The sequence below is a fragment of the Ceratotherium simum genome, chromosome 26 (genome assembly GCF_057802395.1).
Source record: "Ceratotherium simum simum isolate JZ-2026a chromosome 26, ASM5780239v1, whole genome shotgun sequence".
NCBI lineage: Eukaryota > Metazoa > Chordata > Mammalia > Perissodactyla > Rhinocerotidae > Ceratotherium > Ceratotherium simum.
The window spans coordinates 24,116,865-24,128,510 of record NC_141925.1 but is presented as its reverse complement, the minus strand read 5'-3'; the positions used below and the strand labels follow the sequence as shown (position 1 = coordinate 24,128,510).

General features: G+C 52.9%; 1 protein-coding gene across 5 annotated transcripts; it reads left to right on the top strand.

Annotated features, from left to right (window-relative positions):
- The first annotated feature begins 3,043 nt into the window (after nucleotides 1-3,043).
- CD19 (CD19 molecule) lies at nucleotides 3,044-10,012 on the top strand. Of its 5 annotated transcripts, none has more exons than XM_087417204.1 (15): nucleotides 3,052-3,221; nucleotides 3,468-3,725; nucleotides 4,064-4,267; nucleotides 4,397-4,687; nucleotides 5,737-5,847; nucleotides 6,121-6,169; nucleotides 6,482-6,570; nucleotides 6,931-7,044; nucleotides 7,171-7,275; nucleotides 7,361-7,429; nucleotides 7,537-7,593; nucleotides 7,687-7,743; nucleotides 8,298-8,390; nucleotides 8,492-8,593; nucleotides 9,427-10,012. In XM_087417204.1, exons 1-14 carry the CDS (start codon nucleotides 3,134-3,136, stop codon nucleotides 8,581-8,583), a joined length of 1,677 nt encoding a protein of 558 aa, XP_087273330.1. In that variant the 5' UTR covers nucleotides 3,052-3,133; the 3' UTR covers nucleotides 8,584-8,593; nucleotides 9,427-10,012. The 5 variants fall into 5 exon arrangements, with proteins under 5 accessions (XP_087273331.1, XP_087273330.1, XP_087273327.1 ...); XM_087417201.1 differs by having other exon boundaries at nucleotides 3,084-3,221; nucleotides 7,534-7,593; XM_087417202.1 differs by lacking the exon at nucleotides 9,427-10,012 and adding an exon at nucleotides 8,744-9,414 and having other exon boundaries at nucleotides 3,084-3,221; nucleotides 7,534-7,593.
- Nucleotides 10,013-11,646: the final 1,634 nt, after the last annotated feature.

Below are 11,646 nucleotides of genomic sequence, written 5' to 3'. Positions count from 1 at the left end.
AATGTGTCCCTTTTTCTTCTTCTCCAGCGCTAACACCCAGCCCCAGTCTCCATCTTTTCTCTCCTGAACTTCCACAATGCCTCCTAACTGTTCCCCCTGTGTCGCCTTTTGGCCTCTTTAGTTAATTCTCAAAGCAACTAGAACGATCTTCGTAAAACATAGATCGTGTCTTATAGCTGCTTAAAATCTAGTTCAGTCCAATTTGAAAATGGGCAAAGGACACAACTAGACATTTCACTGATGTCACAGATGGCAAATATGCGCATGAAAAGATGTTCAACATCATTAGCCATTAGGGAAATGCAAATTAAAGCCATAAGGAGATATCACTACACACATATCAGGATGGCTAAAATAAAAAACAAGTGATAATACCAAATGCTGGTGAGTATATGGAGAAATGGGGTTTCTCATATATTCCTGATGGAAATGTAAAATGGGATAGCCACTCTGGAAGAGAGTATGACAGTTTCTAACAACACTAAACATGCATTACTTGAACATACCAAGCTTTTCCCCACCTGAGGTCTTGGCTCAGAAGTCACCTCCTCAGCATGGCCTTCCCTGACTGCCCTGTCTAAAGTAGCCACCTTATTACCTGTCCACCATTAGATCACAGCAGAGACTTCTCACCATCTGAAGTTGTTTATCGGTTAACTTGTTTATTACCTGTCCCCCTTAACCCTTCTGTGGCCCCAAAACTTGAATCAAAGCTCCATGAGATTAGGAACCTTGTCTTTCTTGTCTCCTGCTGTTTCCCCAGCTCCTAGCACCGTGACTGATAAATAAACGTAGTAAATAAACATTTGGTGAACAAATGAATGAATGAACACTTTCCTTACTGATCTCTGTGGTCTCCTGCCAATGGCCTGTCCACACTGCGGCCAGTGGGAGTTTTAGAAAATGCAAATCTGGCCAGGTCAACTCCTGGTTTGTAAATCCCCAGTAGCTTACTGCCCTCAGTAGCTTCCTGTCCTCAGACTCTCTGTGTACATGGCAGGGTTTCTTGGGAAGGGATGACTGTAGATAAGGCTCCAGTCAACTATCAGGCTTGGATTTTATCCTGAGGCCCTGGGAGCCACTGAAGGCTGTTGAGCAGGGGAAGCACATGACTAATACTGAGGAAGCTCTCTGTGTGCCATGTAGGTGGAAAGCAAAGAGATAGAAGACAGAGAGCCCACAAAAGAAGCGGTTGAAATGGTTCTGATTGGGAAGCGAAGAGTCCAAAAAGAGGAGAAAGTTGATTCTGGAAATATTTAGGATAGAAAGTGGACTAGCCTTGGTGACTGATGGCATGGAGGGAAGAAAAAAGAAAATTTTCTTTCACTCTTCCTAACTTCCTTCTTTTATACAACAAATAGTTATTAAGCACCTGCAGGATGCCACTGAACAAGACAGTAAAGATCCCTGTTGTCGCAAAGGGAACATTCTGGAACAGGAGGCAGGTGAGAAGACTAACAAATAAACAAGCATGCTTTGGGGTTGGACAAATGCTGGGAAGGAAATAAAATGGGTGTGAGATCAAAAGTACCCGGGGGGTCAGGGAAGGCCTCTCTGAGGAAGTAACATCTGAACTGAGACCTGAGTGAAGAAAATAAGCCAGTGGAGCAGAGAGCTGGGAAATGTAGATAGGGGAGGCCTCACTCAGGCCTTTGGAGGCCATGGTTTGGAGTGTTTTTTAAGTGGATGAAAAGCCACGGAAATGTTCTAAGCAGGGGACCGATATGCTCCAGCAAGAAGACTGCACGTGAGGCAGCTGGGAAGCTAATGAAGGGGTTAGAGAGATTTTTGTGGAATGCAAGGCAAATGGGGTCCTGCCACCTCACCCTCTCCATTCCCCAATGCCCTTCTCTTCCCCCCTTCCAGCCACCCCAACGCCATCAAAGGGAAGTAAGGGCCCTGCCAGCTGGGGGGTCCCCTGGGGTTTGCCTGAAGCAAACAGGAAGCCACAGCCCAGTGAGCCGGGCCTGGGAACCGGCAACTGAGAAAGTAGGTCTTCGGCGTCCCTGGACCCTTTTCCTGAGTGACTGCAGCGGTGAGAGACACAGAGATACACATGCACATACAGAGAGAGAGGCCGGGAGAGAGAGACGGGGGGAGGAGGGGAACAGATTTAAGAGTCCAGACTCCTGGGGTCTAGTGCTCACTGTACCCCCAGCTTACTGTGTGATCTCGGGCAACCCCATGCCCTTTTGGAGGCCTCAATTTCCCCATTTCCAAATGGGTTCCTTCCATAAGTGAAGCAGGGCTTTCTGGGGAAGAACTGGAGAGAATGGGGCATTCATCATCAGTCATTTCTCAGGGCCGCTGCAAAGGAGCTACTGTGGCAGTCTGGCTGGAGCTCTTGGCCGTTAATTGATGCTGTCTCTCATTAAGGGAGGGCCTACTATGTGCTGGGGGCAGGGCTAAAAATGCCGTATGTATATTGTCCTGTGTGATCCTCACAAACAATATTTGATAGTACTATTATTATCCCCACTTTACAGAGTGAGAAACTAAGGCTTAGAGAGATGAAGAAATTTAGCCAAGAGGTGGAGGCAGAAAATTCAAAGACAGGTCTGCCACATCCCAAAGTATGTGAGGGGCTGGTTGTATGGAGGTGGGAGGGGGCCCAAGAATGTTGGTTGAGTGAATGAATGGCGTGTGTGTGTGTGTGTGTGAGGAGAAGTGGATTTAGAGCCTGGGGTTGAAGGAGAGAGGAGGAGGAGAAGGCGGGAGCCCCTAAGACTGGATCCACTCATTCAGCAAATATTTATTGGGCGCCTACGATGTGCCAAGCACTGTTCCAGGGCGCCGTGCATACATACAGTGGTGAACAAGTTGAAGTCTTTGCAGCAAGGGGCTCACATTCTAGTTGGGGGAACAGAAAGTGACCAAGTAGACACACAAATAAGATCACTTCACGTGGTGGCAAGCGCTGGGATGAAAATAAACCAGTGTAGCAGGGAGGAGATGAGTTTTGTGGGTCTGGAGGGGTGCATGGAGAAGGGGGCCTGAGGCATGACCACCCCTTCCTCCCCGGGGGGACTGCCTGCCCGCCCCCGCAGACACCCATGGTTCAGTGCCCACCAGGCCCCAGCCTGCCCCAGCATCCCCCGCGGCGAAGCTGGGTGCCGCGGGGAGTCTGGCCACCATGCCACCTCCTCTCCTCCTCTTCTTCCTCCTCTTCCTTACTCCCGTGGGAGGCAAGGCCCAGGAACCACAGCTGGTGGAGGCTAAAGGTATGTCCAAAGGGCAGAGATGGAAGGAGTCGGGGCTGGAAACCTAGGTTCCGCCTGGATGCCCTTGGCCAAGTAACTTACCCTCGCTGAGCCTCCATTTTCTTGTTTGTAAAATTCAGGGAGGCTTTGGAAGAACTCTGAGGGCTCATCTGCTCCCAGCTGCTGGGGTCGTTGGGTTTATAACCCAGTGTGAGGAGGGAAGAGGGCTAGGGGCTCCTCTCACTCTCCCCGCCCCTCTCTCCACAGAGGGAGACAACGCTGTGCTGCCGTGCTTCAATTCCCCAGAGGGTCACTCGCAGAAGCTGGCCTGGTTTCGGGAGACGGCAGCTTTCTTAGCGCTGAGCCCAAAGTTACGAGACCTGAGCATTCAGAAACAGCCCCTGGGCATCATGCTGCTCATCTTGAACGTCACTAAGCAGATGGGGGGCTTCTACCTGTGCCAGCCAGGGCCCCCTTCTGCGCAGGCCTGGCAGCCTGGCTGGACAGTCAGCGTGGAGGGCAGTGGTGAGGTCCGGGCTGGGGCAGGGAGGGTTAGATGAGAAGAGGGAGGCCCACCATGGATGGAGGAGTTCCAGCAGCTAAAATGGATCTAGAGGGAGGGGCTGGAGGGTCTGAGGGACAAGCAGAGAGCCAGTTTTAGGTGGCTCCTAAAAACGGCGGCTTTGTGACTTCAACACTGAGATGCTCCGTATCTCTCTGTCTTTCACTCTCTTCTCTCTCTGAGTTCCCGTTTCTCTGTCTCTCTCTGGGTCTTCGTCTCCATTTGTCTCTGCCTTTCTGGGTGCCTGTATCTCTTTTTCTCTCTTGGATGTCTCCGTATCTGGTTCTGGGTCTCTTCCCAGGGGAGCTGTTCCGGTGGAATGCCTCAGACCTAGATGACCTAGGCTGTGGCCTGGGCAACAGGCCCTCAGAGGGCCCCAGGTCCTTTCCTGGTCACCCCACAAGCTCCCAGCTGTATGTGTGGGACAAAGACAAACGTAAGATCTGGAAGACAGACCTTAAATGTGCCTCAAATAGGAGCAGTCTGAACCAGAGCCACACCCAAGGTAAGGTACTGAGGAGATGCCAGGAAGTGCGGGATCTAAGGGTGTGGGTGGTGATTAGGAACTGGAGGGTTTGTGGGGGAGGAGACCCCAAGGACTACTCTTTCCTAGCTTTAGCTCTCCCTGCCCCAGACCTCATCGTGGCCCCTGGCTCCACACTCTGGCTGCCCTGTGGGGTGCCGCCCGACTCCCTGGTTAGAGGCCCCGTCTCCTGGACCCACGTGCATCCCGAGAAGAAACCCTCATTGCTGAGCCTAAACATGACGGAGGATGCCCCAGTCAGAGAGATGTGGGTCCTGGGCACCCTCAGAGGAGGGGCTGTTCTGTTGCTGCCCCAGGCCACAGCTCAAGATGCAGGCACCTATTATTGTTACCTTGGCAACATGACCCTGGAGATAGAGCTGAAGGTCACTGCTCGGTCAGGTAGAGTTTCTCCCAATTGTGGGGTATCTGTGTGGGGCTACTGAGAAGAACTAGAAGCCAGTCAACCTTGGCCCCCCAACCTGAGGGCTAGTACCAGCCCCATCCTGAACCCCAACCTCTACACTGAATGCTGACTCCACCTCCTTCCTCCCTTGCTTCCCAGACACCACTTTTCTGGTCTTCTACTACCACTGGTTGCTCCTTCCCATCAGTTTTGGTAGAGTCTTCCTCCCCGACTCCTCACTGTTGGAGCCCTGAGCCCTCTTCTTGCCCCTGTCTACATTCTCTCATGCTTGTCTACACACTCTTCCTGTTTGACCTCCTTTACTCCCATGGCTCCTTAGGCCACCATGCTTTGGTGACTCGATTCTAGGCTCCATACCCCCCACACCCAGCCATCTCCTGGAATTGCCATTTGATGTCCCATGGATGCCAGACTCAACACATACAAAATCAAACTCAACATCTTCCCCAGGCATAGTCTTCTGGGTGGCCCTGTGTAAGCGAAAGACACTACCACCTGCCCATATGCCCAAGCCAGGAACCTGGGCATCTTTCCTTTTCTTCACCCATCCATCTGATTGGTCACAATGTTCTGCCCATTCTGTCTCCCTTAATACAATCCTACCATGCTACCCTAACCACAGTTCTCAAACTCTGCGTCAACTTTCACTCCAAACTTGACCTCAGCACATTGCTGCATCCCACCTCTAACCTTGTGGACTCGACTCTGCCTTTCACTTTGACCCTGGCTGTCCTTAACTGCAGCAGGAAGCTGATCGTCCTGCTTCCTTTAATCCTAACATTGCCTCTGACTATAGTCATGGTTTGTTCATGGTTTGCTCAATAGATACTACCCCAAACCCCATGTCAGGCTCTGTGACACAGTCCCTGACCTCAGAGGGAGGGAGAAGAGCCCTCCTTGTAGCTTGGGACTTTGAGGATCTGTGTCTTGCCCCTGTCCCCCAGACTTATGGCCCTTTGAGGTCTTGAAGCTGGGAAGCAAGATGCCAGCCTGAGGTCCTCGTCTCATAGCTCCTTCCCCCTAGCTGTATGGCACTGGCTGATGGAGACTGGTGGCTGGAAAGTCCCTGTTGCGACTTTAGTTTATCTGATCTTCTGCCTGGGTTCCCTAGTGGTCTTTCTTCATCTTCGAAGAGGTGAGTCATGTCCCCCAGCCGGTCTGCCCAATCTTCCTCAGGAAAGCCCATGTGGGCCAGCCTGACAGCCATCTTTCTCTCCTCCCCTACCTCCCCCACAGACCTCAGAATCCTGCCCACAGCTCCTCCTCTAAACCCCTTCGAAACTTCCCAGACCCCTTGGAATTTGAACTCCCATCTCCTCCATTGACCCAAGTGACCTCCTCAGCACCCCCTAAATCTTCACCTTGCCAAGCAGCCCCTCCTCTGATCACTCCCCTTAACTCCCACCAGCCCTGATCCTGAGGAGGAAAAGAAAGCGAATGACTGATCCCACCAGAAGGTAATGATGCTGTGTGCGCCCCCAGTCTCCCACTCCCGCACTTGCACTTTCTGCTTCTGTTTCCTCTCCTCAGGGTGTCTTTTCTCCATCTCTACGGTTACTGTCCACTCTTCGAAGCCCAGCTGCAAAGCTACCCCCTCTGTAAAGACCTCCTTGGAGTGATCCCAGACCCCTCTGTAGGCTGTCCCAGCACAGAGGAGCTAATTACAAGCGACCACATTTTAACCTCCGGGGGCCTGGCCTGAATCTTGAATGTGTCTCTCATTCCCCTTCAGGCCTGGCCTCACAGGGCAACTCCCCTTCCTCCACCAGGTTCTTCAAAGTGACGCCTCCCGCGGGTACCGGCGCCCAGAATCAGTATGGGAACGTGCTCTCCGTTTCCACGCCCACCTCTGGCACGGGTAGGAGGACCGTCCGGTCTCTGACCCAGAGCTAGAGGCCCACCCACTTTCCTCATCTCTCAATCCCTGAGCTCCAAGCTCGGAGCTCCGCCTTCAGAAAAGAGCCCGCCCCGGGGTGCAGAGTCCGCCCAAGTTTGAGCCCCGCCCCCCGAGCCAAGTCCCACCCCCAGAACTCATAGCCCCGCCCCAGGAGTAGGGACCTGAAGTCCTGTTCCGAGAGTGGAACCACCCCGAGACTTGAGGCCACGCCCCCTAGAGTTAGATCCCGCCCCCGTGGGTCACGGCCCCGCCTCGCAGACCCTTAGCCCCGACCGCCCCCGTCTCTACTCACCTTCTTCCCTACAACGCTTCTCTCGCCAGGACGTGCCCTGCGGTGGGCTGCAGGCCTGGGGGCCGCCGACCCGTCCTCTGGAAACTCACGCAGCCACGTCCAGGAGGCCAGAGCCACCGGGTCCTGGAGCCCGCCGGGAGCGGGTGATTGGCAGTGGGGGGTCGTTACTCACGTGGGGGGTGTTGGAGCGGTCTGTGGCAGGAATAGTGGACTGGGACCTGGAGGAGGGGGCCCGTGACTCGGTTCCCACCCCCATCCCCAAACCCCAGGCCCAGAAGAAGAGGAAGGGGAGGCCTATGAGGAGCCGGACAGTGAGGAGGGCTCCGAGTTCTACGAGAACGACTCCAACCTTGGGCAGGACCAACTCTCCCAGGGTAAGACTGCCCTCCCCCAGGACTCCCCTAACTTCTCAGCGGGGGGCTGTGGGCCCTCGCTGGACCCTCCCTCCTTCTCCACCAGACGGCAGCGGCTATGAGAACCCTGAGGACGGGGCCTTGGGTCCTGAGGATGAAGACTCCTTCTCCAACGGTAATTTGGGATCCTTGAGGGGCCTCAGCGACTTGGGAGGATCCACAGGTCTGTGGAGCCCCTACAGGGCAGGAGTGGTCCCTGGAGTTCTCTTTTTTCTGCAGCAGCTGAGTCTTATGAAAATGAGGATGAAGAGGTGGCCCAGCCAGTCACCAGGACAACAGGTGTGTGTGAGGATGGTCACGTTCCTGCTAGGGGTGATGGTGTGTGTGACCAGGAGGCCAGGGGGAATAGTGACTTTATTCTTCCTTTTCCAGACTTCCTGAGCCCCCATGGGTCAGCCTGGGACCCCAGCAAGGAGGCAACCTCCCTTGGTGAGAAATGCTTGGGACCTGCCTGCCTTGCCCAGATTGGGTTGACCTGGCCTCAGCTCTGACCAGGCCCAACCTTGACCTTGACTCTGACCCCTAACCCAAACCCAATCCTGACCTTAGATTTGACTCCTAACTCTAACCTCAACACCGACCCCAACCCCAGTCTTGACCCCCCCGTTTACTCCATCCCTAACCATGAACATTCCAGCCTGCACTTGGACCTCCATCTCATCCCAGCCCCAATGCAGACTTCAGCTTTGACCCTAGCTCTCTCTACAACGTCCTCATGACTCTGACTTTGACTCCTTCCAATTCTGTTCTTGACCCTTTCTCTGACCGTGACCATAATATAACACATACCTGATCGAACCCTACAACTAAAAGGGCCCTGAACCTGATGCTGACCCTAATCACTTCTTCCTAGTACAACATGGGTCAAGCCTTCCAGCTTCCTCTGCCCCTCAGACTCCCTCCATATCTTAGGCAGCACTTCCCTTCCCCAAGTCCCCAGTGTAGCTCCCAGGCCTCCAACTCTCCGTCCCCTGTCCAAGCAGGGTCCCAGTCCTATGAGGATATGAGAGGGATCCTGTATGCAGCCCCCCAGCTCCGCTCCTTTCGGGCCCAGCCTGCCCCCAATCATGAGGAAGGTGGGTGCTTCTACTGCTGTCCCCTCTTGTCCTCTGAGGCTGACCCCCTCCCAGCCTCTTCCAGCTCTATCTGTATCTTACTCCTTACTGGTCCTAACCAGATGCAGACTCTTATGAGAACATGGATAATCCTGACGGGCCAGAACCAGCATGGGGTGGAGGGGGCCACGTGGGGACCTGGAGCACCAGGTGATTCCCTTCAGGTGAGCTGGGAACTGCCCTCTAAGGAAGGGGGAGAAGGAAGGAGATGAGCAGGGATGGAAGTGGGGTGCTGGCTCTCAGGGCGGCAGAAGGGAAAGAGTTCCCACAGCCTAGCTCCTGGACCCCTCCCCATCACAGTTTCTTCTACATAGCCTGGGCCTCCTCAGGCCCCTGAGATCCATACCTGACTCTGAAATCTGGGACCCCAAGCAGATGGTGTCAACCTCTGGAACGATGTTGCTGAGGATGTGTGTACCTGTGTGTGTGTACACAAGCGAAACTTTGGCCCCCTTTGTGCTCCCCGAATAAACTTAATGAGTTCTTCCAATCCTGTGAGGTAGTGCCCTTGTGTGGGAGGGGAAGGGAAGATGAGGATGGGTGTACTCCCATCCCCTCTCGAATCCCGCAGAGGAGGGAGAGCTACATTCCAGTTACAACAGGGCCTTTTCCCTCCTGTGGCTAGGCCTGCACTCATTTCCCTCATTTGCCTGCCATTCCCACCCTCCAGTTATTCAATCATTGTTCATCCAGCGGTTGTGTGCTGGGTGCCCAGTGGAGAGGAAACAATCCAGGAGTCATCCCGGACATAATCCTTACACTAACCTCATAAAGTTATTGAGCACTTATGTGCCAGGATTGTGTCAAAGTATTTTATATTTACGTGTATTAGCATATTTTATCTTCGCAGACAACCCTATTTCATAGATGAGGAGACTAAGGCAGAGAAGCTAAATAACTTGCCCAGGCTTATCTAGTTAATAAGTGCTGGGGTCAGGACTTAAACTCTGGCAGTCTAATTCCAGAGCCTATATTCATCTTGACACTCCCCTCCTAGGTGCGATTTTGTAGATGGGAAACCTGGTGTCAGAGAGGCCAAGTAACATGTGGAAGGTCACACAACTAACACTTCACAGAGCTGCATGTGAATCCAGAAATCTGGCTGCAGTTCTAGCCACTGTGCCTACTACCTGATAAACTGCCTACTTCTGATATAAACCATGAACACGAAGACTCTCAGAGCTAAAGTCTCCAGGCCCTGCACCATGCTGTAGCAAGCTCCACCACACCCAAATTCTTGTCTCCGGCAAAGGTGGAATCACTCACTGATGTTCCCGATGTCTTCTGCCTGGTCTCCGTGCCACCAGTCTCCCCAGCCCTGGTGGTCCTCTGAGACCTAAGACTGGCATCTGAAACCCAGAGAAGTTTCAATGCTTTTTGTATGACTGACTAGACTTTTTCAGTATCTACATTTTTCTTTCTGGAGTTCCTTTTTTTTAATGCACCAGTTCTTTCTTCATAATGTCCTGTTTTTGTTTCAGAGACTCTCTTCCTTCTTTATCGCTCAACCTTTGTAATTTGCTGTATCTGTATAAACAAACAAACTAAACTGAAAAAAAAGAAAAGAAAACATTATTATTACACGCCTGGCATTGTTCTGAGTGCTTTACAGGTAGCATCTCGTTTGATCTTTACAACAATCCTGTGGCCGGCCCAGTGGCATAGCTGTTAAATGCATGCGCTCCTCTGCTGTGGCCTGGAGTTTGGATCCCGGGTGCGCACCAATGCACCACTTGTCAAGCCATGCTGTGGCAGCGTCCCATATAAAGTAGAGGAAGATGGGCATGGATGTTAGCCCAGGGCCAATCTTCCTCAGCAAAAAGAGGAGGATTGGCATCGATGTTAGCTCAGGGCTGATCTTCCTCACAAAAAATAAATAAATAAAATAAAAATAAAAATCCCAGATCTAGCTCAGCGTTTACACCCCCACCTTACCCTTCAGCTAAAATAAGCTCTCCATATTCCTATAATCCCAGCCATTCTCCATTATCTTTCATCCAGCCTGTTTCATTCATTTAGGTTTCCTGCCTGTGCCTGAAGCATTTGAGCATGTGACTCCTGCTGAAAACATCCTGCCTTCTTGAGGGTGAATCCATGTCGGGGTCTTCTCTATGCCCCTGGGACCCAGCCAGGGGATGGCAAAGATCAGGAGCTCAGGAAGTGAGTGGGGAAGGAGGAGGGAATGAAGGACTGGAGAAAGTCCTGAGATTCAGGGTGCAGAGGATGGAGCCACTCCTGTGGGCTCTGCCACCCGGGGAAGCCTCGGGGGAAGTGGAGGAACAGAGGTGTGCTAACTCCAGCCCCGTGCTCCGGAATCAGACTCTCTGGGTTTGAATCCCAGCTCCGCTCCTTAATAACTGTGTGACTCGAGCGGTCTGTGCTGTAGCTTCCTGGTCTGCAAAATAGGGATAATAACTCTAGCTACCATAATAAGTCCTAACTGAGATGTAAAGCACATGACAGCAGCATTGTGGGCACTCAAACATTAGCCATTATTTATTTATTTATTTTTGCGAGGAGATCAGCCCTGTGCTAACAACTGCCAATCTTTCTCTTTTTTTGCTGAGGAAGACTGGCCCTGGGCTAACATCCGTGCCCATCTTCCTCCACTTTATATGGGACGCCGCCACAGCGTGGCTTGCCAAGCATTGCGTCAGTGCGCACCCTGGATCCAAACCGGCGAACCCTAGGCCGCCGCAGTGGAGCGCGCGCACTTAACCACTTGCGCCACCGGGCCAGCCCCAGCCATTATTATTATTTGGCATTTATCAAGGGCCTACCGTGTGCCGGGAGCCAGAGGCACCAAGACCCATTTGGATTGTGCAGAGAGACCTGCCCAGGAGGAAGCCACATCCAAAGCTCCTCAGCTTCCCACCCCATGACCAGGTGTTTTGGCAGGGACTGGACTTATAGCTCTTGAGCAAGGTTTAGGGAGAAGGAGGCTTGAGGGATGTTTCAGGCCCTCAGGCCCACCCCCTGCTTCCCTCGTTTGCAGTGGCCTCCCAGGTGGGGCCTAAGGCTGGCAGAAGGGCTTTTGGCGCAACCTCTATGCTTCCACCCTGGCTACAAAGAGTGGCTGAAGGTTTCCTGGGGCTGGAAGGTCCTTGGAGTTCCCTCTGTCAGAGCCTAGGAGCCTTTGTTCCCTGGGAAACAGCCTCACCTGCTGGGGTTGTGCACCTTCAGTCTTGGCCTGGGCTGAGTCTGCGTGGGGGATCTG

What these genes read in the sequence shown, in the direction of transcription:
- CD19 (XM_087417201.1), top strand. Translation starts at nt 3,134, where the DNA reads ATGCCACCTCCTCTCCTCCTCTTCTTCCTCCTCTTCCTTACTCCCGTG. An exon ending in AGTCAGCGTGGAGGGCAGTG is followed by an intron (nt 3,726 to 4,063) that starts GTGAGGTCCGGG and finishes GTCTCTTCCCAG; the next exon opens with GGGAGCTGTTCCGGTGGAAT. An exon ending in ATGACTGATCCCACCAGAAG is followed by an intron (nt 6,170 to 6,481) that starts GTAATGATGCTG and finishes TTCCTCCACCAG; the next exon opens with GTTCTTCAAAGTGACGCCTC.